At 55.3% G+C, this 23,607-nt stretch overlaps 1 protein-coding gene across 1 annotated transcript in view; it reads right to left on the bottom strand.

The window, feature by feature from the left end:
- Nucleotides 1-8,738: 8,738 nt before the first annotated feature.
- Nucleotides 8,739-23,607, bottom strand: part of LOC104568718 (uncharacterized) — an 81,885-nt gene continuing 67,016 nt past the window's right edge. Inside the window, exons 40-70 of the mRNA XM_088523293.1 lie at nucleotides 23,536-23,580; nucleotides 23,019-23,126; nucleotides 22,371-22,424; nucleotides 21,846-21,899; nucleotides 21,466-21,519; nucleotides 20,890-20,997; nucleotides 20,375-20,428; nucleotides 19,961-20,068; nucleotides 19,148-19,201; nucleotides 18,977-19,030; nucleotides 18,468-18,521; nucleotides 17,741-17,794; nucleotides 16,930-17,037; nucleotides 16,253-16,306; nucleotides 16,036-16,089; nucleotides 15,891-15,944; nucleotides 14,885-14,938; nucleotides 14,704-14,757; nucleotides 13,901-13,954; nucleotides 12,897-12,950; nucleotides 11,649-11,702; nucleotides 11,516-11,569; nucleotides 11,190-11,243; nucleotides 10,972-10,989; nucleotides 10,757-10,810; nucleotides 10,595-10,657; nucleotides 10,362-10,527; nucleotides 10,013-10,119; nucleotides 9,715-9,795; nucleotides 9,282-9,470; nucleotides 8,739-8,888 (exon numbers count right to left, since the gene is read on the bottom strand). Coding sequence (XP_088379419.1) covers nucleotides 8,739-8,888; nucleotides 9,282-9,470; nucleotides 9,715-9,795; nucleotides 10,013-10,119; nucleotides 10,362-10,527; nucleotides 10,595-10,657; nucleotides 10,757-10,810; nucleotides 10,972-10,989; nucleotides 11,190-11,243; nucleotides 11,516-11,569; nucleotides 11,649-11,702; nucleotides 12,897-12,950; nucleotides 13,901-13,954; nucleotides 14,704-14,757; nucleotides 14,885-14,938; nucleotides 15,891-15,944; nucleotides 16,036-16,089; nucleotides 16,253-16,306; nucleotides 16,930-17,037; nucleotides 17,741-17,794; nucleotides 18,468-18,521; nucleotides 18,977-19,030; nucleotides 19,148-19,201; nucleotides 19,961-20,068; nucleotides 20,375-20,428; nucleotides 20,890-20,997; nucleotides 21,466-21,519; nucleotides 21,846-21,899; nucleotides 22,371-22,424; nucleotides 23,019-23,126; nucleotides 23,536-23,580 — 2,277 coding nt within the window. The remainder of the gene's footprint in view (nucleotides 8,889-9,281; nucleotides 9,471-9,714; nucleotides 9,796-10,012; nucleotides 10,120-10,361; nucleotides 10,528-10,594; nucleotides 10,658-10,756; nucleotides 10,811-10,971; nucleotides 10,990-11,189; nucleotides 11,244-11,515; nucleotides 11,570-11,648; nucleotides 11,703-12,896; nucleotides 12,951-13,900; nucleotides 13,955-14,703; nucleotides 14,758-14,884; nucleotides 14,939-15,890; nucleotides 15,945-16,035; nucleotides 16,090-16,252; nucleotides 16,307-16,929; nucleotides 17,038-17,740; nucleotides 17,795-18,467; nucleotides 18,522-18,976; nucleotides 19,031-19,147; nucleotides 19,202-19,960; nucleotides 20,069-20,374; nucleotides 20,429-20,889; nucleotides 20,998-21,465; nucleotides 21,520-21,845; nucleotides 21,900-22,370; nucleotides 22,425-23,018; nucleotides 23,127-23,535; nucleotides 23,581-23,607) is intronic.

Here is a 23,607-nt window from a genome sequence, read left to right as displayed (position 1 = left end):
GCGTTTGGGAGCCTCTCGTCATCTTCAGCCCTAACCATGGTTAGCTCTACCAGGAGAGGCCGTGGCACAAAGCTGCTTCCGAAGCCCAGCACACAGCTACCTCATGTGGGGAGGACCCATAACTAGGTGGCTAAAAATGTAAACCAAAAACTGCCCATGTGTGAGCCAGGAGATGGGGGTGGTGCCCCAGGCCAGAAGCAAGCCCACTAGGCTGCACCACCTCTGTCTGCCCTCTTTCTGCACCTTGGGCCCTTGGTGCTCCCTTGGTGCTCCCCAACATCGAAGCGTTTACAAGTGCCAATCCAGCCCAAGAAAGCCTCAGGGCAGGAGGAGGCTGTAGGAGCTTTGTGAGCAAACTCGTGCAGACATGAAACCTGGATGCAGCTTATTTGTGGCCCCCATCTTGTGCATTTGAAGGCTACATGGGCCTTTCCTGAGAGGATCAGTCTTGCTCAGAGAAGGAATGGTGGCTGGAGGCTTTTAGGTGGCAGCTCTGCTCGGAGCATATGGATAGCATGTCCTGAACCTTCAACCTGGCTGCCCTTTGGGACACCCGGGGTGAGAAAGGTCTCCACAGCGGTGCTCTTCTATGTGAGAACAGGCAGAGCACTGAGTCCACCACTGAGCTTGGGAAAAACCCAAGGCCCTGCTGCAATTCTGGTGCGATACACATGACTGCCAGCCAGGACAAGGCATGCGAATGTGACAGGGCCGAAAGAGGTAGTGATGGTGAGCTGGGGTTTTGTCAAATTGTGCAACTTCTGTTCAGTTCTTGAAATCAGATGAGGAATTTTGGTGGCTTTGAGATGCTGCTATGTGCACACTTCTTCCTCAACAGAGTGGGGTCAGATGGCTCATAATGCAAGCTGGTAATGCTTTGACTTCTAGCAGGACCATCTGTACCTGCAGCAGCTCTTCCAGCATATGTCTGGGCTGGCAAGAGAAAGCTCAAGTTCTCCTTGGTGACATGAACCCAAGACCTCACCAACCAGAATGAGGTTAGGACTTCAGAAGGTCTGACATGGCACATGGAGAGACACGGAGGCTGGTGGATGCCCTCTGAAGCCTACAGCACAACTGGCTTGTGGTCAAAGTGGCACCACAGGAACCCTGTACTTTTCTCTGGTTTCACAAGTGTTTCTTACATTGCCTTGAAGAGCTACTTCATCTGAAGGCAAATACACAACTGCCTGACTTTAGCAGAACAGGGTTGGCTCTTCAGGGAGAGCTCCATGGCAGAGTCAACCCCAACAGTGTTTCTCACCCACCTAGAAATAAGGCTGCTCTTGTTCCATTTTACGTGGGCTCTTCCCTGGGCCTACAAAGATATCAAACCCTCTTTGGCCAATGACACTACTGGATTCTCTTTGGGACTGGTCTAATGAGGTATCTAAATGACCCAGAGCAGGCATTTAAGGGAAGTTTAAAAACATGCATGCAATATGTGTTTTTAATCTGTGACTAAACCCTATTTTGCACCATTTTATGGAGTGTCCGAAGGCGAAAAGAGATTAACCATGCTGAAATAGGAGGTGAAATTATTAGCCCATGGCTCTTCTCTAGCTGAGCCACCTACAGAGTTGAGGTCACAACTGCCCTTTCTTGTTTTCTTTGCCACAAAAACGTGCTCTACACTTTTTAGCCTGCCTTGGGCAAATCTATCCATGTAAAGATCCTAGTGAGGGCTCTGTGCTTATTGCTGGCTAAAACACAGGGGTGGTAGCAGCAGAGTATCTCTAATGCAGACCTAGTCCAAGCTAGTCATCGTGGTGCAAGCACTACCTCTCCTTTGCAATAGAGACTGAGCTCTTCCTGCACGTAACTGCAGACTTACTGACATGAGCAGATGAGCCAGACACGCACAGCAGACTACGGGACCTGCCCGGGCAGAAATACCATGCAATAATCCGAGGTACCCAGGCTGCGAGCGGGCTCTAATTACACACTTTGGCCATTAGCACAGGCAATTAGCTCATATTTTTAAGCTTCCTTTGGCGACAGATTTAAGATAATTAGCCTTTAAATGAGATTTGCCTTCTCCTTTTTGTGCTTCAGCGACTGATCGCCAAGGCCATGCGCGAGGAGGCCGCACTGTTCTGGGGAAGCGGGCGCAGAAGTGATTGCTGAAGATCTTGCTGCAGCCTAAAGCCAGTTCCTGGAGCGCCGGGGCAAGGCCCGGCAGTTTGGCCTTGAAGCTTTGGGCACCCAGCACGCCTGCAAGGCCAAAACTGATGCTCCTTGGGCCAGCATCGCTTGTTCCTCTCCTCTGCTACGTGGACAGGGAGCCAGGCCGGCCTCGCACAGGTTGGAGCTGCTTGGAGGGGATGATGCTGACTGGGGCAACCGCCCTCAAAGTCGCTTTGGTGAATGTTAGGGATTAATAGGGGCAGCAAGGCCTCCCTGGCTGTCCAGCAACCCCGCAGCACCGACTCGGCAGGCTGCTGCTTGGCCTGGGTGTCTCCTCGGCACATGGCCTGCATTTATGCATGTCAACAAGGTGGCGTCCCACGCGGCACCTGCCAACCAAAGGGCTTCCTCCACCATGGGCCAGGATGGCTCTTTGCTGCCAAGCGAAGAGCACTTCATGTGCAGCCCCGGCACAGACACATCCCATGGCGAGGCCAGGTGGCTGCTCCAGCACCTCTGGGCCCTATGCCTTGAGATCAGCCTGATTTGTGCAAAAAACACACTTGACGTTTGAGAAAAAAAAATAGAAGGCACTATTAGCCTGATCTCATCCTGAGCAAAGGCTGCGGCCTGGGAAGGTGTCCCCATGCACCGAAGGTGCAGGGACAGGGCAGCCAGCAGATGCCAGCAGCAGGGCTGAGCTCAGCAGCTGAACTCGGTCGTGCTCCCCCCCACGGGGACAGACAAACAACCAGCACGTGGCCGTCCCGCCGCCGCTGCTGGCAGCCCGGCCGCGCCACGGAGCAAAACAGGAACAGGCGCCAGACCCCGACGACGAGTGGCCTGGAGAGCTACGCGAGCCGGGGGGCACGAGCCTGGGGCGCCCCTCGCTTGCTCGCTGGATTCTGGTTCTGGAAACAGCAGCCGGAGCAGCACCAGAACCGCCCCCTGCCCGTGTCACCACCCCCGACACTGCCCTCCTCGGCCCGTGCCGCGTTACAGCCCCCCCTGCTCGAAGTCACAACGCGACTAACTGGGACCCCCGTGGGCAGCAGAGGGACGTGGGGGCGCGGGGGGCCCCAGCCCTCCCGCGCTGCAGGGACCGCCGGCCCTCGGCGTTTTGGCATGCCCCGAGGGGCCGAGGACCCCCGAGGGACCGGGGCGGGACACGGACGCTGTGCGGACGAGCCCGGCGCCGCGGCCTCACCTGCATGGCGGCGGAGCGGAGCGGCGCGGGCTTCAGCCCAGCCCGCTGCTCCCGTCCGGTCCCGGGGCTGCGGGCGCGGCCCGGCTCGGCCGGCTCGAGCGGGCGGCGACAGCGACGGTGACGCGCGGCGCGGGGCGCCCCGGGAGTTGTAGTGCGGCGGGGCGGGCGGCGGCGGGCGGAGGGGGTGTCACCCCCGTCTCGGAGGCACAGACACAGGTACTGCCACGCACGCGTCATGCACACACATGCACTGCTGTGCACACACACGTGTACCACCGTGCACACACATGCACACGCATACCCTGCCATGCACATGCCAGGCACACACATACACTGCCGTGCACATGTATGCACTGCCGTGCACACACAGGCACTGCCGTGCACACACATGTGCACTGCTGTGCACACACGTGTACCGCCATGCACACATATGCACATGCATGCCCTGCCATGCACACACGTGGACTGCTGTGCTCACGCATGCAGTGCCATGCACACTTGTGTGCATGCATGCACTGCCACACACACCCATGCGCTGCCATGCACACACCCTGCACTACTGTTCCCACCCTGCCGTGTGTCTTGCTGGGCAGAGCAAGACACCTCTGTTGCCCCACACAACAGGCTCACACTGGCCTGTGTGGTGCCTGCGCCCACGGTGCTGTGCACAGACATGTGTCATCATGTCCACATGTCCCTGCCCGAGTACTGCTCTGCACGCTGCTCCTGCCTCCCAGACAGACGTGCCACCTCCCACGCCTGTGGCTGCCCCAGGCTTTATGGGAAGGTCCCTGCTCATGCCCCAAAGCTGCCAGACACGTTCCTGGCCCTGCTTTTCCCGTCCCCTGCTCCAGCGCTTCAGACAGAGCAGCACCGACCTATGCAAATAAACAGAGAAAAGCAGAGGGGCTCCAGGCCTGGGAGCTGTGTCCTTCCCCTCCCAAGCCCAATCTCCCATCTCTGTCACGCCTGCAACAGCCAGAGCGGCCACAGAGCCCCGGCCTCTGCTTGTGCCGGCACCGAAGTAAGAGGCAAGGGGCATGGCCAAGCAGGGGCTGCCACGAAGGGGACAGGGACAGAAGTGATGGGGGGCTGGCCAGGGGCTCTGGCGCTGCATTGCTGGGGGACTTGGAACATGCCAAACATGCAGGCAAGTTTGGAAGCTGAAGAAAAGCCCCTTAGAATCATAGAATCATAGAATGCTTAGGGTTGGAAGGGACCTCTAGAGATCATCTAGTCCAACCCCCCTGCATACGCAGGGACACCTAAAGCACGTGGCACAGGACTGCATCCAAGCGGGTTTTGAAGATCTCCAGAGAAGGAGACTCCACAACCTCTCTGGGCAGCCTGTTCCAGTGCTCTGTCACCCTCATTGTTAAGAAATTTTTCCTTAAGTTCCTATGGAATTTTTGGTGTTTCAGTTTCCGGCCATTTCCTCTAGTCCTATCAGTGGCCACCACTGAAAAGAGACCATCCCCGTCCTCTGCACTCCCTCCCTTGAGGTACTTATAGACACTGATTAGATCCCCTCTCAGCCTTCTCTTCTCCAGGCTGAACAGGCCCAGCTCCCTCAGCCTCTCCTCATAGGGCAGATGTTCCAGGCCCCTGATCAGCCTTGTGGCCCTGCGCTGGACTCTCTCCAGAAGCTCCACATCCCTCTTGTACTGTGGAGCCCAGAACTGGACACAATACTCCAGATGCGGCCTCACCAGGGCTGAGTAGAGGGGCAGGATCACCTCCCTTGACCTGCTGGAGACGCTCTTCTTAATGCACCCCAGGATTCCATTGGCCTTCTTGGCCACGAGGGCACACTGCTGCCTCATGGTCAACTTGTCATCCACCATGACACCCAGGTCTTTCTCTGCAGAGCTGCTCTCCACAAGGTCGGTCCCCAGCCTGTACTGGTGTCTAGGGTTATCCCTCCCCAGGTGCAGGACCTTGCACTTGGCCTTGTTGAATTGCATGAGGTTTTTCACCGCCCAGTTGTCCAGTCTGTCCAGGTCCCTCTGGATGGCAGCGCAGCCCTCTGGGGTATCGGCTACTCCTCCCAGTTTCGTGTCATCAGCAAACTTGCTGAGGGAGCACTCTGTGCCTTCATCCAGGTCATTGATGAATAAATTGAACAGGACTGGACCAAGGACTGACCCCTGGGGGACCCCGCTAGCTACAGGCCTCCAACTAGACTCTGCACCGCTGATCACCACTCTCTGGGCCCTGCCATCCAGCCAGTTCGTAATCCACCTCACTGTCCACTCATCTATCCCACACTGCCGGAGCTTGCCCAGGAGGATGTTGTGAGGGACGGTGTCAAAAGCCTTGGTGAAGTCGAGATAGACGACATCCACCGCTCTCCCCTCGTCTATCCAGCCGGTCATTTCATCATAGAAGGCTATCAGGTTAGTCAGGCAAGATTTCCCCTTGGTGAATCCATGCTGACTACTCTTGAGTACCTTCTTGTCCTCCATGTGCCTGGAGACAACAGCCAGTATGAACCGTTCCATCACTTTTCCGGGGACGGAGGTGAGGCTGACTGGCCTGTAGTTGCCTGGGTCCTCCTTCTTGCCTTTTTTGAAGACTGGCGTGACATTGGCCTTCTTCCAGTCTTCCGGCACCTCCCCCGTTCTCCAGGATCTTTCAAAGATGATGGAGAGTGGCTTAGCTATGACCTCTGCCAGCTCCTGCAGCACTCTGGGGTGCATCCCATCAGGGCCCATGGATGTTTGGGTATCGAGTTTCCTTAGGTGCTCTCTGACCCAATCTTCCTCTACCCAGGGCAAGTCTTCCTCTCCACCCGCTTCTTCTCTTGTCTCTAGGGCCTGGGGCTCTAAAGGGCTGCCCTTGGTAAACACTGAAGCAAAGAAGGCATTGAGCAACTCTGCTTTTTCTGTGTTATTTGTAACCAGGGCGCCCATCCCGTTCGCCAGCGGACCCACGTTTTCCCTGATCTTCCTTTTGCTGTTAATGTATTTGAAGAATTTTTTTTTGTTATTTTTAACGTCCCTTGCCAGCTTGCCTTCCAGACGTGCCTTAGCTTTCCTTGTCGCATCTCTGCACTCCCTGACTACGTTCCTGTGTTTCTCCCAGGGGACCTGTCCTTTTTTCCACATTCTGTATACCGCTGCCTTCTGCTTGAGCATTGCCACAAGCTCCCGGCTCATCCACGCAGGTCGCCTGCCCCCTCTGCCTGCCTTCCTACACACAGGGATGCACTGCTGCTGGGCGTGGAGGAAGTGCTGCTTGAAAACTAACCAGCTCTCTTGGGCCCCCCTGCCTTCTAGAGCACTAGCCCATGGGATTCTACCGAGGAGGTCTCTGAAGAGGCTAAAGTTGGCCCTCCTGAAGTCCATCGTTGCAAGGCTACTTACAGCCCTGCCTCCTCCTCGTTGAATCCTGAACTCCACCAACTCATGGTCACTGCAGCCGAGGCTACCCCCCACCTTCACATCTCCTACTAGGCCCTCCCTATTTGATAGCACGAGGTCCAGTAGCCCACCTCTCCTCGTCGGCTTCTCCACAACCTGCGTCAAAAAGTTATCGTCGACGCTCTGCAGGAACCTCCAGGACTGCTTATGCCTGGCTGTGTTGTCCTCCCAGTTGATGTCGGGGTAGTTGAAGTCCCCCATGAGAACCAGGGCCTGTGACCGTGAGGCAACATCCAGCTGCCTATAGAAGGCCTCATCAACCTCCTCGTCTTGGTCAGGTGGCCTGTAGCAGACACCCACCACAGTGTCTCCCACATTAGCCTGCCCTCTAATCCTTACCCACAAGCTCTCAACTCGCTCATCCTCCACTGCCAGATTGAGCTCCATGCATTCCAGTTGCTCTCTCACATAAAGAGCAACTCCACCACCTCGCCTTCCCAGCCTGTCCTTCCTAAAGAGCACATAGCCTTCCATGGCAGCGCTCCAGTCGTGCGAGCTATCCCACCACGTCTCTGTGATTCCAATGAGATCATGATGCTGAGACCGCACACAGATCTCCAGTTCATCCTGCTTATTCCCCATGCTTCGCGCATTGGTATACAGGCATTTCAGGGAAGCAACAGAGGCCACAGGTTTCCCAGGAGGGGTGAAAGAGGACCCTCCGTGATCATTTCCTATCCTCACTTCCCCACTAGCATACTCCCGCTGGATGCCATCTGACCTGGGCTGTGCGGTACTGCTTGCCGTATCAGTGTGCCACTCCCCTTCCCCCTTCTTGCCTAGTTTAAAGCCCTCCTAACCAGGTTGGCCAGCCTTTTGGCAAAGAGACGTGTGCCCCTCTTGCTAAGATGAGTCCCATCATTCCCCACTAGCTGGTGGTCATCAAACAGAGTCCCATGGTCATAGCAGCCAAAACCCTGTTGCCAAGCCCAGCGGCGCAGCCAGTTGTTAAGCTGCCATATTCGCCTTCTCCTCCTTGAGTCCATTCCCCTCATTGGCAGAATAGAGGAGAATACTACCTGGGCACCCGTACCTTTGATGGCCATCCCTAGGGCTCTGAAGTCTTGCTTGGCGTCCCTCATTTTCCCCATGGCATCATTAGCACCCACATGAAACAATACTAGAGGATAATAGTCCGACTCCTGAACAATTCTTGGGAGCCTTTCTGTGACATCCTTTATTTTGGCCCCTGGCAAGCAGCAGACCTCTCTGGATGAGGGGTCCGGTCTACATATCGGAGCCTCCGTGCCCTGCAGCGTGGAGTCACCTACGACGATCACCCGCCGCTTCTTCTGGGTGCTCCTTTTCACTTTAGGGGGAGCAGCCTTGCAGCATGGACCAGACTGCCTCTCAGGAGAGAGCCCCCTAGACGGGCCTTGGTTCAAGGCCTCCTCTATCTGATCCACATGTTCCAGGGCCTTGTACCTGTTGAACGTGGTCACCGGTGGAGGTGAGGTGGGCCGTGGAGGGGATCTTCTGCCACCTCGAGTGGGGACCCGTTTCCATTGTTGGTCATTCCTGGACTGTTAATTCCACCCCCTCTACCCTAGGGCAAGAGAGCACTGGATTTCCTGACTGAACTGGGGGGTTCTCAGGGTGGCTTTCCTGGGAAGACTGCAGGATGCAGCTCCACCAGTCTATTTCTCATTTCCCTTTCATCCCCCTTGCCCAAGCTGGCAGTGCCCTCCCTCCCTTTTTCGTTTTTCCAAGAAGCTCGTGGTGGGTGTAGTGATGTGACTGTTCCCCATCCAACGATAAAGCAGCAGCTTTTCATATACGTACATAATATATATTTATATAACTTATAGAGACAAGCTTTTGTAAACGGTATTCTTCTAGAGGAGTCCGTTGCATACTGCAGCTACAAACACATCTCCCACGCACAAAAACAGCAGCTCCAAAATGTAGGCTGGGAGCATCCCTGCTCCTTCCCTGCGGGGAAGCATTTGGGCCAGGGGACTATGGGGCTGGGGCCCCTGGTTTCAGCTGAAGCAAACAGGGCCCACGGTGAAGCCAAACTGGTGCGAAGCGTCGCCATCGTGAAACACGGCCAGGTCACGCAGGGGCAGCAGGGCCAGCTCCTCGGTAGCGAAGTGGAAGATGGTGTCGGTGAGGGATGAGTCATTATCGGGCTGAAATGGAGGAACGCAGGCGCTGAGGAGCACCCAAACTCTGGGCCTACCTAGGCCATAGCTGGACCTTGCCTCAGGTTGGCCATGAAGACAAACCTTGGCATGGGATGCTGACGGTTGACCCCAAAGACCCACTTGTGAGCATGAAGTAGCCCCTTGGCTGCCCACATTACTCCCTATAAGCCACGGTGGCAGGGCCAGGTCTCCATCACCCACCTCTTGCAGCCTCCCCCACTCCTCTCACACGCGCTCGCCTGGCTGGGCATCCCACCCGTCCTCCACCGCATCCCACCATGTCAGCAGCAGCCCTGGTTGCCCAGGAGAGATGCTCTCCCTTCTCCTGGGGGAAGCCGCATCTGTGGGTGCAGAGTGGTGCACAGGGGCCCCACTCACCAAGCAGCCCGGGAGCGTGGCTGCGTAGCTCCGCTCCCGCGAGTCGGCCAGGAACCGGATCGCCTTCATGGGCTGGGGCTGGCCGTGTGCGGCGCGGGGCCGGCACGCGTAGGAGACCTGCTGGGCGGCGCGGCCGCTGAGCAGCCGCAGGAAGCGCAGCTGCACCACGCTGGCCCCCTCGTACTCCAGCTGCAAGGACAGGAGCGCCCGCTGGCCGCCGTGGGGCTGCCTGGGCACGCCGAGCCCCAGGCCAGCCCCCTGCACGGGGCGCACACTGCAAAGCCCCGCATTGTCCCCGCGCAGGGACGTCGTGGGGCTTGGGGATCCCTCCCCTTCCAGGTACCCTCCCTGTCCTGCACTGGCAGGCGCAGGAGAGCCCCAGTGCCAGCAGCTCTGTGTGCCCTTGGCCACCCCGTGACAGCTGGGGACTCACCGGGAAGCCCCCGGGCAGGGTGCTGAACCACTCGAAGGTGCCCGCGGTGGCGTAGGAGTGCAGCCAGGCCTGGATGGGGACCTGGGGACACGGGGACAGTGTCGGGCCCGTGGCGGCTGTGCCAAGCCCTGCGGCGCTGCTGCAGCCAGCGCTGCTGAAGCTGCTCCCAGCCGCAGCACGGGGTGCAGCCCCTGGGCACCCTCTCTGCTGAACTTATGGGCCGCCTCAAGCTGCCAGCCAAGCTGCTGTGTGTGCCCAGCCCTGGGCACCCTCCAGGGCCCAAGGCCACCGTCCCCACCTGGTTTTGGACAGGGGCGATGCAGGTCTCGCCCCCCGACGTGAAGTTGCAGAAGGCCAGCAGGGCGTCGCGGGGGCTGCCCTGGTTGGGGTCGATGTAATAGCGACCTGCAGGGAGGCAGGGTGCATCCCTGGCACCGGCCATGCCAGCATGGGGTGCCGGGCCCAGACCCACATCCAGCCTCCCCTCCTGGCCAAGAGGTGCTCCCAACAGACCCCCATGGACAGGCAGAGCCAACGCTGCCTTCTGCTCTCTCCACCACCAGGGAGCATCCCCCCGTGTCCCCGCAGGTCCTCCCAAGCCCTTGTGCAGCTCAGCAGCCCCAGGACCCCCGCATGCCCTCTGATACCATCCGGCAGCTGCGGCTGGGCCAGCAGCAGCTCCTTGCAGGTGGCCGCGGGGTGTTCCTGGGTGCCATCGGGGTGTGCAACCAGCGCTCCCAGCTCCCGTGTCAGAGCAGCCAGGAGAGTCCGCAGCACCGTGCGGTTCAGGTGGGTGGAGGGATAAATCAGGCGCTGAAACAGGGGGGACAGAGCTGAGCTCCTGCCTGGCTCCAGCCGTGCCCAGCCCCCGGCCGCTCACCTGCAGCTGCTCCACAGACAGGTTCAGTGCTGGCCCGTGGGGACCAGGAGGGCCAGCAGGACCCTGGGGAACAAGGACAACACAGGCAACACCAGCTGCTGCCCCAGGGCCTCCCCTGGCACCTGCAGCCAGCAGGTCCCACACGCTGGCAGCTCTGCTCACCGGAGAGCCCTGCTTGCCCCTGGGTCCCGGCTGGCCCACGACACCTTTCGGTCCCTGTGGCAAATGGGAGGGGGGAGGTAAAGACAGAAACAGAGGAGATGCCACATTGCAAAACACAGCCAGGGACAGTGGAGGGACCACAAGGATCCCTGCAGCCCAGCGGCAGCACCAGTCCCTGCATGCTGCACCAGCTTAAGATGCTCTGTCCTACTTACTTTCGGTCCTGATAAGCCCTGGTGAGACAAAGAAGGGACACTGCCATCAGATCCGATTAGAGACTAATCCTCTCTCGCCCTCTGAACGCCAGGACGTGGCCGCGGGCGCAAGGAACGCGCCGTGCACGGGCACCTCGCCCCGTGCAAGCCCAGTACGGCCGCTCTCCATCCCGGCCGCTCTCCCTGCCCGAGCGCTGTGGGGCCAGCAAAGGACTTACCGGCTTCCCGGGGAGCCCAGGGAGCCCCCAGGGACCCGGAGGACCGTTGTCACCCTGCAAGGACACGAGCAGAAGTCACAGCAGAGTCAAATCACTGCTAGGAGCAGTGGCATCTCCCAGCATTTTGCCCAATACTAAGCAGGCTGCTCCTCAGCTTCCTCTTTGCTAACCCATTTTGCAAGAACAGACAAAGAAAATTGCCCCATCTGCGCCCTAAATGCCCTGCAGCGTGTGCAAGACTTCCCAGCAAAGCTGCAGGAAAGCAGCTGGGTCCCCTGGCACATCCGTCCCCGCCAGCCTCCCATCGCCCTCCGGACCTCGGTTACCTGCTCGCCCCTGGGTCCCGGCCTCCCGAGGATGCCAGGGGTTCCTGGCTTGCCCTAGGAGAGCGGAAGGGGCATCACGCAGGATGCCAGATGGAACAAGGTGCAGCAGGAAAAGCCAAAGCCCTAGACGTACCTTGAAGCCCTCGTCACCTTGCTGGCCACGGTCTCCTGCGTCACCTCTCTCGCCCTACGAAAGTCAATCGGGGGGACACTCAGCAAACGGTTTGGTGGCAAGGATGGGTCAAAATGCTCCATAACATCAACTCACAGGAACCTGATGTGGGAGCTCTGCCCTGCTCAATTTTAATCCTTCAGCAGTGTTTTCTTAGGTTGGAAAGGGAGATTTTCCCTGCTACCCGGACCCATGCAGAACACCACTAATTCAGACACAAGTGGGACCTCCTAAATGCAGCCATCCCCCAGCAGAAAGCCCAAGGGGAGGAAGGACCTAGATGGCCCCCAGGAGACCCTCTCTGATCTCCTACTGCCCAGACAACCAGCCCAGCTGGCAGGAGACATTTGTCTGGAAAGGGCAACCTTGGCCAAATATTTCCTGGATGTTTGGACTGGGAATGGGAAGAAATGACTGGGAAGGGGACACATGACAGGGCACCTTCAGTCCCTGCTGAGCCCCAAAGGCAAAACAGCCAGTGTTTTACTCCGGGTTAAATAATTCAATAGCAACTTGAATCATTTGGGAGGAACTTGGAGGAAAAGAAAAGCAAAACAAAGCAAAGCAAAATAAAACACCTTGGGTTCTGAAATTTCAGGGAGCAGGGGAAGAAACCCAACCGCAGCCAATGTGGGCAATTCCACAGGCAGCTCTACCAGCGCCATAGGGAGCAAACAGCCTCTTCCTCCAGCAGCTCTTCCACAGATTTGGCCTTGCTGACAACTCTGGACTTTAACTTCTGCCATTGATTATTTGGCTTGCAGTAGAATCAAAGTTTATTTATTACCAAGCTTCATTCTCCCTGAAGTCTGTGAGCAACCACCTGCCATCCGGGACTGCTTGTCACTTATTTACAGCCTTGCAGCTGATGGATGGGACCACGAGGATGCGCTTGGCTTCCCACGCCAAGGCTGAGCCCATCACCTCAGCAGGAAGTAGCACAAGAAGGTGTCTGCATTTGCAGGGTCAATAGCGATGCTGAGAGTAGGGATTAAACCACCGCTTGTGACACCGAGAGGCTGGAAAAAGACCTGGCAGAGGGAAAAGCTCCAGAGTATAAAGTGTCCATCTCTCGATGTCTGGGAAAACTGGGGCAATTTGGAGAAACTAGCTGCGGTGGTTGGGTTTCAAGAGGAGGGGGGATTGTATCCAGCAAATTTAACGCCAGCCTCTACTCAAAGTCCCCAGTGTCCGCAGCGCATCTCCTACCTTCTGCCCTTTGGGGCCGGCATTTCCTTTCAAGCCTTTCAGCCCAGGAACACCCTAGGGGAGAAAAATCTGCATCACCCACATCACCCCATGGCTGCAGGGAGCTTCTCACACCCCACGGGACTGCTGAAAAGGAGTCACTGTGTGGGGGACAGGGCCTCCAGGGATATATCTTTGCTTGGCCAGGAAAGAGGCTTCACCACAAACTGTCCCTGAGAGCTGCCCAAGGATTCAGAGAATTTCAGGCAGATTTAGAGATCTCAAAGCATTTGTCATCAAATATTTGATTTTTCCCTCGGGAAGATCCTTTCTTTCCCCCACACTCCCCTATTAAAAATTCTGTTCAGGCCCTTTAGCAGGTTCTAGAACATCGTGGCTTCTCATTTGGATTTTGGTCAAGTTTCCAAATTTGAAATTTTCAAATGTCAGATTTAAAATACACAGTAATTAGATGAATATATCTATCTATAGATATAGTTAACTATTTAACCAGTGTCAGGTGCTGCAGTACAATCTTTCAGCCATGGCCATTCTCTGGGAACATGAGCATGGCCACACTTGAGGCGTCTCCTGCAAGCACTCGATTTGTGGATACACCTAGTCCGTAACTAGGAAGGGAAGCATTCAGCTTTTGTAAAAATGATGGAGAAATTATCTGCTCTGTCTCCTTGCATATGCACTGCCGGGAAGCTAATTTGGGAAGAGAAGGCAATACACCATGTTCAAAGGGATGTTGGATGGATAAAACATCTAGAAATGTCACACTTCTTAAACAGTTCTCCTCTTTGGTCATTTGGCAGAGCTGGGTTGTGCTGAATGCACCTGATATCAGGAGCTAAGAGGTCCTGGAGGGACGCAGGGGCCAAAGAGCTTTGTCCATGGCCACCAAGAGGCAGGAGCCCACCGTGGTGCTCCTCAAGCCTTTGCTCCAGCCACTGGCATTCCCGCAGACCTGAGACCCAAACCTCCTTGCAAGAGGGTTCCTCCCCAAAGCCAATACTCACATAAGGTCCTTGGGGTCCCTGGGGCCCTTCCAGCCCCGCTTCACCTGGGAAGCCCTGAAAGACACAAGCGAGAGACCCTTACTGGGTTTGCACAGTGGTTCAATGCAAAAGCAAGGCAGAAGCACGTCTCGCCCCGGCGCAGTGGTGGCGAGGAGCAAGAAGATGCATGACAGGAGAGGGCCTAGTTCAGGAGACAGGGTGGCACGTTCAGAGCACCTGGAACAACCCTGAGGGCGATCACACAAAATTGCCCCTTCCCTTTTAGGCACATGAATGAACAGTGGTAACGGGCCTTCTCAGCGTGATACTTTTTAACCACAACAAAATAAAATACACCTACATCTCTGATACTTCAGAGATAGAAAAGCCCCACTCAATGCAAGAATTACAAAAATGCTGAATGCCCAAAGGGGCCATTGTAGGTGCTGTCGTGGCCCCAGGCTGATCACAGCCAGGATGCTGGGGAGAGCCGAGGCAGCAGCCGAACACAAGGAACGAGTTACCTGTGAAGACTCCAGTGACCCCCTACAGAGCCCCTGACCCGCAGGCAGCCGGAGGAGCTGGGGAGCAGCGGCCTTCCCACAGCTGGGAGCACCTCGAGCTGCCTGTGGGCATCCCAGGGCCAGCAGGGCCCTTGCCCCAGTGCGTACCGGGGTGTCTGGGGGGTCCCTTGCTCAGCCTCCTAGGGGCACTCGCTGAACCACCTTGCCACACGGCCACAGCAGAAACCTGGGGAGAGAGGGGCTTCCCCCAGGCAACACAGACCCCAGGTGATGCTGAAACGCAGCGCGGAGTCGACCTACCTTGGGTCCCCAGGGGCCTCTTGGTGGCCGGTGGCCAGCCTTGCCTCGCTTGCCCTGAGCAGCGACAGAGGGAGGGATCTTAAGTGTGTTGAGTGGCTGCCCTCACCACCCCGGCCATGCTGCCACCCTGAGGACGCCGGCGCCTCCTGCCACCCCTCCAGAGACCACAGTGCCACTTTACCCTTCTGCCAGGTTCTCCAGGGAGCCCCTCTGCCCCTTCGCGCCCGGTGTCGCCCTGCAGAGATGGGAGACAGCACAGATGCTGGCTGTTCAGCACCAGCCACAGTGCCCGGTGAGGGCAAAGCAGCTGCTGGCTGCACAGAAATGCTGGAGCCTGGAGCGTGGCCCTGAGACATGAGGGCAGATGACAGGGTGGCATCCAAGGGAAACATCCCTTGCCAAGGCTGTTAGAGCCCACAAGGGCAGTGAGGGGATGGAGCTGGGGAATACCTGCTGGGCCCTCACCAAGGAGGCTCCCCATGGCCCCAGGTAGACTTCATTCCCAGACCAGCTCCAGGGGGTTATTTCTCCATGTGCAGGTAAGCAAGCCAGCCAGGGCAACTGTGGTTTTCAGGGACCTTTATTATTATTATTATTATTATTATTATTATTATTATTATTATTATTTCCAATCCATACAATAGTCGAGATTGGACCGTTCCATGGGAGGCTATGACCAGAGCCATGAACCCCTGCCAGGCCCAAGAGCAGCCCATATTTCTATGCCCTGGGGGTGAAAAAGCATCCCTCCTCGTGCTGTTTGCAGGCATCCAAGTCATAACCACGACTCTTGAGACCAGCAAACTGCACCCTCACCACTCCTGCCTCCCTGCATGCAAATCCTCCCATCCTGCACTCAGAGCTCCCACATGGATTTCCTTCAAAATCCCACGGGAGGCAGGACCAGGATGGCTCACAAGGGCAGGAGGTAGCTTGGGGACAGGAGGTGTGCAGGCCCTGGGGACAGGTGCTGCTCCCCCGTGGCTGCTCTGCTGCAATGAGACGCTGGATATGTGTGAATTAAAGGCATGAAGACCGTGCCCTGCAGCCCCACGTGCTAACGGCCACCTAAACACTTTCCAGAGGACTGGGCACTGGTGGGATGAATTCAGGCACTTTGGTGATGGGCTGCTGCTTCTTGGTTACTTTGCAGAAGGAAATAACAAGAGGAGGATTTTCAGGGGTACCTTCTCTCCTTTATGACCTTTCTGCCCTCCAGGACCAGCTCGTCCTTGAGACCCCTAAAATCCAAAAGGGGAAGGAAAGCTGTCCGTAAGGGCATCCCTCTGAGCTCCCCAAACTAAATGCCATGGCAGGCCTCCAGGTCCTCACCTTTTGCCCTGGTTTCCCTGGTTTGCCTGGCTTCCCTTTCACACCCATCGGGCCCTAGGGAGAAAAGAAACTAGCAGAGCTCCAAGAACAGGCTGTCACAGGGGTATTCCCCCATATCCCAAATCCTTGGCCAGCCCAGTTGGGAGCTGCTTAGAACAGGGCTTTGCAGAAAGCTGGAGGCTGGGCCCAAGAGAAGCAGCAGCAGAGGCCCACTCACCTTGGTGCCACTTAACCCTGGTGCTCCAGCCTCGCCTGGTGACCCAAGAGGACCCTGAATCCATGTGAAGACAAAAAATTGACTTGACATCAGTTCCAGGTTATTTGGGGGAAGGCAGGAAAAGAGCTGGTTGCCTTTTGAAGGGTATGGGCTCTGCCCCATGTTTCTCCCCTGCACTGAGGCACTTCCACATGGAAGGTCCACACAGACCAGCTCGGCACCTCGACCCCATAGCCCCTTCTATGATGTTGATGCCTCAGTTTCTCTCTCTCTAAAATACCAGTCACTTTGGAGTCAGGAAGCTTGATCCACCTACCAATTCCCCTGTGCCCCAAGAGGTTCAGATCCATAGAGCAGCAAGGTTATTAAAAACAGTTTTTATGGATTTCTGCCAGACTAAATGACATGGTAAGTCATTTTTCCATTGGTGAGCAACACAAAGAACTGGGGTTTGCATGCAGAGCTCAGTACAGTGCTCAAGGCTTCGCAGACCCAACCGGGGATGCTGTGGATGGAGTGACCATCCACTCCATCCTACTATGCTGCAAGAGGGGAAATTTGGGAGCTGGAGGAAGGAGGCTGAGCGAAACCCCAGGCACTGGAGCTGCAGAGCGAGCCACCCTGCTGGGAGGTCCCCTTGTCACCTCCGTGGAGAGCAGGAAGGTGAGACACGTTACCTGCTGGCCCAGCTCTCCTTTCGCTCCCGCAGCTCCTTTGCCACCTTCAGGCCCTGAGTAGCCCTTGAAGCCGGGGAGGCCCTTTCCTCCCCGGGCACCCGCTGTGCCCTGGTGTACACAGAAAAGAGAGGCAGCAGTTACAGACCTGACCCAGACGGGGGGCTGGCTCCCATTCCCTCGTTTGCCTCCCAAATATCCATCCATTTCTGCAGGAGACTTAGGGGCACAGGGCATTGCAGCGTAGGAAAACTGGGACCCAGACAAGATTTATCCCTCCAGTTGAGGTGGAGAACGTCTATAACCAAGAAACCTGGTGCAGTAGAGCTCAGCCTGTGCTGGGAAGGGGCTGATCAGCCACCACCACGAGCAGACACCTAACCAGCAGCGACAAATACACGTGAGAGGGTGTCCTGGGCTAGCAGAGCATCCCTGGCTGGCCTGCAGATCTGAGCACCAGCAGATTTGTTGTGCAGACAGGAGAGCCGCATGCACTGGACCCACTCCAGGCAGCCCTGATAAATGAGCCTTAACTGTACAACTGCACCCACTCTTTTCCACATCTTTTTAATAGCTATATCAAAACACCTTTAAGGAACTATAGTTCTAAAGAAACCAAGAAAATGTTGACTTGGTTACAAAAGTATTTATCTAAAGCAAGTCCTTACAGATATCCTTATATAGGTCTCTTGTGCCATGCAGCACAAAATGTTTAAATACTTTAATATTTTAAAGTATTTTAAGCACTTTAAATATTTTAAAGTATTTTTTAAACATGTTTAAAAATTAAATACTTTTACACCGAAGTACTCACCACAGGACCAGGTTTGCCTCGATCTCCCTTTACTCCGGTATCGCCTGTGACTCCCTGCAGTGACATGGAGGATTTAGGAGAAATCCATCCCCCTCACGGCTTTCACACCCAGGCCCTCTCCCTGTATTTTAAGCATCCTCCCCTACACACAAAATCCAGCTGGCTAAGGGGGCATCACTTACGACGGGTGCCTTGGGAGGCAGCTCCCTCACCAGGCTCTAGCAGAACTGCCTTGTCCCAAAAGCACTAGCAGCCATCGTCCCCAGAGAGGAGGGCTCCACTCAGTCAGTGCCAAAAGCAGTATTTTTACTGGGGGTGGCAACTGGAGGTGGGTAATAAACTCTAGCCATCCCAAAATGACATAATTCACAGATTTTCAGGAAATGAGAACTTGTTCCAGACTGGCAAGAACAAAATATTTGACTGGAATTTACTATTTCATTGAAATCTATGGATTTTTCTTTTGATTTTGCCTTTTTTTTTCTGTAAATGAGTTTTAGTTGAAAAAAGTGCTGTGATAGCAAGAGTTGATTTTTCAAAGGGATCCTGATCACTGAATTAAACGGGTCATAGTATGTCTGAAAAGTCAGTGCCAAGATTGGAGACATTATAAATCTCTCCTCCCTCCTGAAACCCTTGGAACCGGCAGTTAATGGGCAATTCATCCTTTGAATTCATTTTGTGCTGGAAATGGTGAAGTCTGGGAGAGCCCCCAGGACATCAGTACCTCCCATCCGGCAGCACCAGCGGGTCCGTCCATGCCCCGTGGTCCTGGATCTCCCTGGGGAACAAATGGACACGAGTTCAGCTCTGTCCTCCCAGCTCCACGCCATCGCCACAGGGAAACGCCTCCCTGGTCTTGCTGAACCAGCTCCCAGGAGGAAGGGACCGTCCCTTGCCCTGTCCCCCTGAGTCAGGTCCTTGCAGGATCGGGAACACCTTGCCCTGTTAGAGAGCTCTCCTTCCAACTAAGACCAGAAACCAGATCTTGGAGAAAAGCTGGGAAAGAGGGGAGCACCTGCAAACCCAGGGGACTTCACTGACTCTCCACCAGAAGCGGAGCCCACTTATTGCAAGGGGAGCTGCAGGTCCAAACACCCTGGCAGGAGGTGCTTTAGGTGCCCAAACCACAGGACACTCTTCATGGTCTTCTGAAAAGTCCTTGCTAAATTCATTCTCCCATTGGAAGGGTGTTTCAGCAAGAGATAAGGGACGCGAACCATCACTCCTCAGTACCTTCGCTCCCTCGGGACCGTCGAGCCCAGGAAGACCTCGGAGGCCCGTTGCACCCTGTGCAGGGTACAAGAAGAGGAGTCTCACTGCCTTAACCAAACCAGGCTTCAGCCACAACTGGAAACCCAGTAACACACGTGCCCTCAGCTCCCACCTGAGGGAGCTGTGACTTACAAACTGTCCTCTGGCTCCAGCAGGTCCTGCGCCTCCAGCAACACCAACCTGGCCCTGGGGCAGAGAGGGGGTAACGCTCACAGGAGTCTGGCAGAGCAAGCCCAAAGGAGGCTGCAGTTTGGCTGAAGGAAATGCTAGCCCAGGCTGACCAGCAAAAGGGGCTGGCGGCTGTTTTCTTCTGGCCAGTAGCCCCAAGGAGACAAAAATCAGCAGATTCACAGGAAAGCTGCCCATGGAGCAACCCAACGGGCAATGACAGTTCTTTCCACCCCAAGACCACAGACACATACAGAAAAGAAAACCCCAACAGTTGAGCCTCATGGACACTCCTGCTTGGAGAGAAGGGGATTTCAAGGTCAGACAAGTTCACCCAACATGCAGGAAACGTGGAGTTGTGGGTGGATCAGGCTCCTGGCAAGACACACCGAGATCTCATAGATACTGAAATCTAGCTTTGAGACAAATGCAAAAGCCCATAAAAAGAAAGATTTTTCTTACCAGGTCAGATAACTATCTCCACACGCAAAATTTGATTCTTTCTGTAAATGGGCTGTTTTTCTGCCCAAATACTCACACAGGGATAGATGCACCAAAGCATGCCCTTTGTTGTCGACTACAGCCAAATTTGGTGGCATGCCCCTGAGATGTAAAACTTCTCAATTATGGAGATTTCCCAATTTCTAGTACTTTCTATAGCTCCTACGTTTCCTGCTGGGGTGAGTCCCACTCCTAATGACCCTGCAGCAGAACTGTCAGCCTGAGGGAGATGCTGAAAGCCCTGTGGGTTTTCAATGATTCCATCTCTGTACTTGCCAGCAAACCTTCTTGGCCCTTTTCTCCTTTATGTCCTTTTCCTCCAATGTCCCCCATAGGAGCTCCTTGTCCAGGCACTCCAGGAAGACCCCTAAGGCCAACATCTCCCTAGCCAGGAATGAAGACAAAGATGTCAGCACAAGAGGAAAAAGGAAGAACTTCTGCATTATGACAACATATTTCAGATTCTCACTGGGTGCCACGGACATGAGACACGCACCCGTTAGCACTTACAGGAGAGGCTTTAATGTCATGTCTAAAGAGGCTGCAGTCCCCAGTATCTCCAGGGGCTTTTAGCCACTTAACAGGTCTTGGGGATATCCATGCCCTGCTTCTACCTCCTCTATGGCAAACTAAGGAGGATAAGCAGACTATAAGATGCTAGAAAAAACACGGGCAAGAGGCATTGCTCACCTTTTGTCCCTGGAGTCCTGGCTCACCCGGGTCTCCAGTATTACCAACATCACCCTGTCAGGAGAGGGAACGTAAGTGTCAGATGCAACGAATGTTCCCCCGGTCTTGTCCCAGTCAGATGTACTTGAAGCTTTCTTGGTTATTTAGAAGCCAGGTTTTGACCTGCATGAACTTTAATATCCTCCTCTGGCTGGGATTCTTTTTTTCTGGGAAAAATGCTGCAGATTCTGCAAAGCCATCAGGTCTACCAGGTGCACAACTGAACCACAAAATTACTTGTAGCTATGACCCATGCCAATCCAAAAGCAAGCAGGAATCAAGTAACTAGCACATTGAAGAAGCATCTTCCCCTATAGCAAGGGGAGCCCAAACCTTGTCCACAGCAGGATGTACAGGCTGTTCAGGGCTAACACCTTCTTCCCCAGAGCAATCCCAGGGGCTGGCAGAGCACAACGCAGACACTGAGAAAGCCAGCAGGCAGCAGCAGCTGCTGCAGCATCAGCCAGGACACGTACCTCTCTCCCTTGCTCTCCGGGTCTCCCGGATGGCCCCTTCGGCCCATCGTCCCCTTGCTCCCCAGGACCACCTTTGATGCCTGGAGCTCCAGGGATTCCTGCCTCTCCCTGGAAAGGAAGACGATCACCAGTATTATTTCTGGCTGACTTTCCTAGCTGATCCTGGGTCTGCCTTACTGTACATGTATTATTTCTCACCATACAGTCCCTCCTATTTTACCTTGTTCCAGGTACCAAAGTTTTGAGGGAACCCTGCCCTTCCCCACCATAACGAGCAACATAAATCCCCAAGCACAGGCATGTGAAAAAGCCCTGCATGGTTTTAGGTGCGTGTCTGCACTTGATGGGAGATCAGCACCAAAATCTCTGGTGCATGCAAGTCTCCCAGAAGGATTGTGTGGCAGTGACAGATGGGAGCAGCACAGAGGGATCCAGCAGCAGAGAGGCCACCTTGAGTGCCACCTCATGCATCTGCAGCAGAGCCGAGAGAGGTGGTGGGGCCAGGGGAAACCCTCTGCCACCAACAAGGTTGGCGCACGTGGCACCTGCCACCCTCAGCACCCCGCAGGAACTGACCTGCTCGCCTCTGCGTCCTGGCTGACCTTCCACTCCCAGCAGGCCTGGTGCTCCCTGCAGGAAAACACAACCATCCCATTACTGCCATGGGTTTTCCCCACCACCAGCACATATGGGGCTCCATGACACCACCTCAGCACAGTCAGCCCGGGAAGTCCCCATGCTCTAATGTTTCATCTCATCAGACTTTCCAATGGTGTCTTTTCCTGAGCAGATTATTAGTTCCCATCTTGCTTGTGCTTTGATTTGTCCCTGTTGCACAAAGTCCTTAAATCAGGTAACATGGACCTGACCTTCTACGTTCTGTCTCCTTCCCTGGAGACAGAGCTCTGGGAGAGCAGTACCAGGAGGAGGGGAGACAGGTTTGTGAGCTGACCTACCTGTTCTCCATCCAGCCCACTGATGCCGGCTTCCCCGGGATCACCTGCATCGCCCTGGGAGAGGAAATGGGCAGAAACAAGCAGCTGTGGTTGTCCTCAGCAAGGGTCCCTGCAGACAGCCCCCTGCCCCGACCCACGCGATGCCACAGATCACTGTCACCAGGCAGGCTTGCCAGGCTCTTCTCTCACATTGCATCAAGCTTATAAATCTCCATCCCTCCAAATTATCCAGTGGCAAGGCCTGGACTACTTCACATTCAACCCCCCCTGTTTCTCATAGATGCTCATGCACCTCTGTCCATCTCAAAGACAGCAGTTTGGGAAAGCCTGTGTTCAGGATGGCTCCTGGAGACCCTGAGCAGGGTCACTGCTCCAGAGGAGGAAATGTAGGAGGAAAATAACCTTTAGCATCAGCAGAGCATCACATGAATCTTTGCCCTGCCTGACTAGCTCCTGACAAGCACAGATGTGAACTGCATACATGGACGGGAATGATGAGGGCTACCAAAAGGCCTCTTTTCTTACCTTCTCTCCTTTCCTCCCCACAGGCCCTTCAGGTCCACCTACACCTTCCCGGCCCTGAGAACAAACAGCCTGTATTAACAACAAGGCATTCAGCAGGTGGTTGCAGCTCCAGGCTTGGATGAGAGACCAGCACACCACATCCCTGCTGGCAGACGAGCCAGTCCCCAGCTTGTCAAGACTCATGCACTAGTTTCCCTCTTCCTGCCCTTTGTGCAGGCACTTTGGGGAGCTCCCGCTGCCTGATCCATGCCAACAAACACCCTTGCAACCAGAGCAAAGAAACAAGGCAACTTTATGGCAAAGGTGCTGAACAATCAGATTTGAAAGCAGATTTGAAAAGCCCAACCTAAGGCATCGATGAACAGATGGAGGAAAGAGTAGTGAAGGCACTGCAGAGACTGGGAGCTAAGAGGAACCATAGGAACCTCACCACAAGGTTTGTGGAGAATGCACTGGCCAACAAAGCAGTGTGCGAGGACGAGCAGAGTGGACATATTCTGGGCACCCTGTGCAGGGTAAGGGTGGACAGAGCCCTTGGGTTGTGCCAAGCCACCCTGCTTCCCCAGTAGCCTCCAAGCAACAACCTTCCTTGCTCCAATATTAAATGTTTTGTCAAATATCAACCAAAAGAACCACAGTTGAACTTACTGGGTACCCAGGCAGGCCAGCAGCCCCACTCCTTCCAGAAACCCCTGTTTCTCCTGCCAAACCAGGTTTCCCGGGAATGCCATCCAGTCCTTGCATGCCGGGAACACCCTGCAAGAGCAAAAGGGCAGTCAGGCATCCCAAAACACAGGGAATTCTGCAGCCTCTCTCTTTGGGCACTGGTGTAGGCAGGGGGGGAAGAGTGAAATCCCACGTCTGAAGCAACCTGGCTACCATGCAGTTTATAAGAGCACCACCTGAGCCTGGCAGGGTGCTGGTAATCTTGTCATGCAGAGATAGATCACTGCAGGTGCAGGAAAGCACTGTGGTCTACATATGCACCTTGTCATCACCTGGCTACCTCTATGGGGCTTGGATCTTATTCTGCTCCTTTATTGAGCCTCACGGCCAGCCCAGCTGCGCAGCTGTTGCCAGAATGGGCACCTATGTGATACCACATTGGACGTTGCTTATGTTCAGCCTACAGAACATCTCCACAAGTTACAGCTCTTCCACTTACAGGCAGCCCTGGAAGCCCTCGAGGACCTGGATCACCTGGTCTTCCCTGAAACGAGATGGGTTTTCCATAGTG

This window comes from Tinamus guttatus, unplaced genomic scaffold (genome assembly GCF_059628265.1).
Source record: "Tinamus guttatus ecotype Peru unplaced genomic scaffold, ASM5962826v1 Tinamus_guttatus_pri_ptg000177l, whole genome shotgun sequence".
In the NCBI taxonomy this organism is placed as follows: Eukaryota; Metazoa; Chordata; class Aves; order Tinamiformes; family Tinamidae; genus Tinamus; species Tinamus guttatus.
The sequence above is the reverse complement of the archived record's forward strand: the minus strand, read 5'-3'. Positions and strand labels throughout refer to the sequence as shown.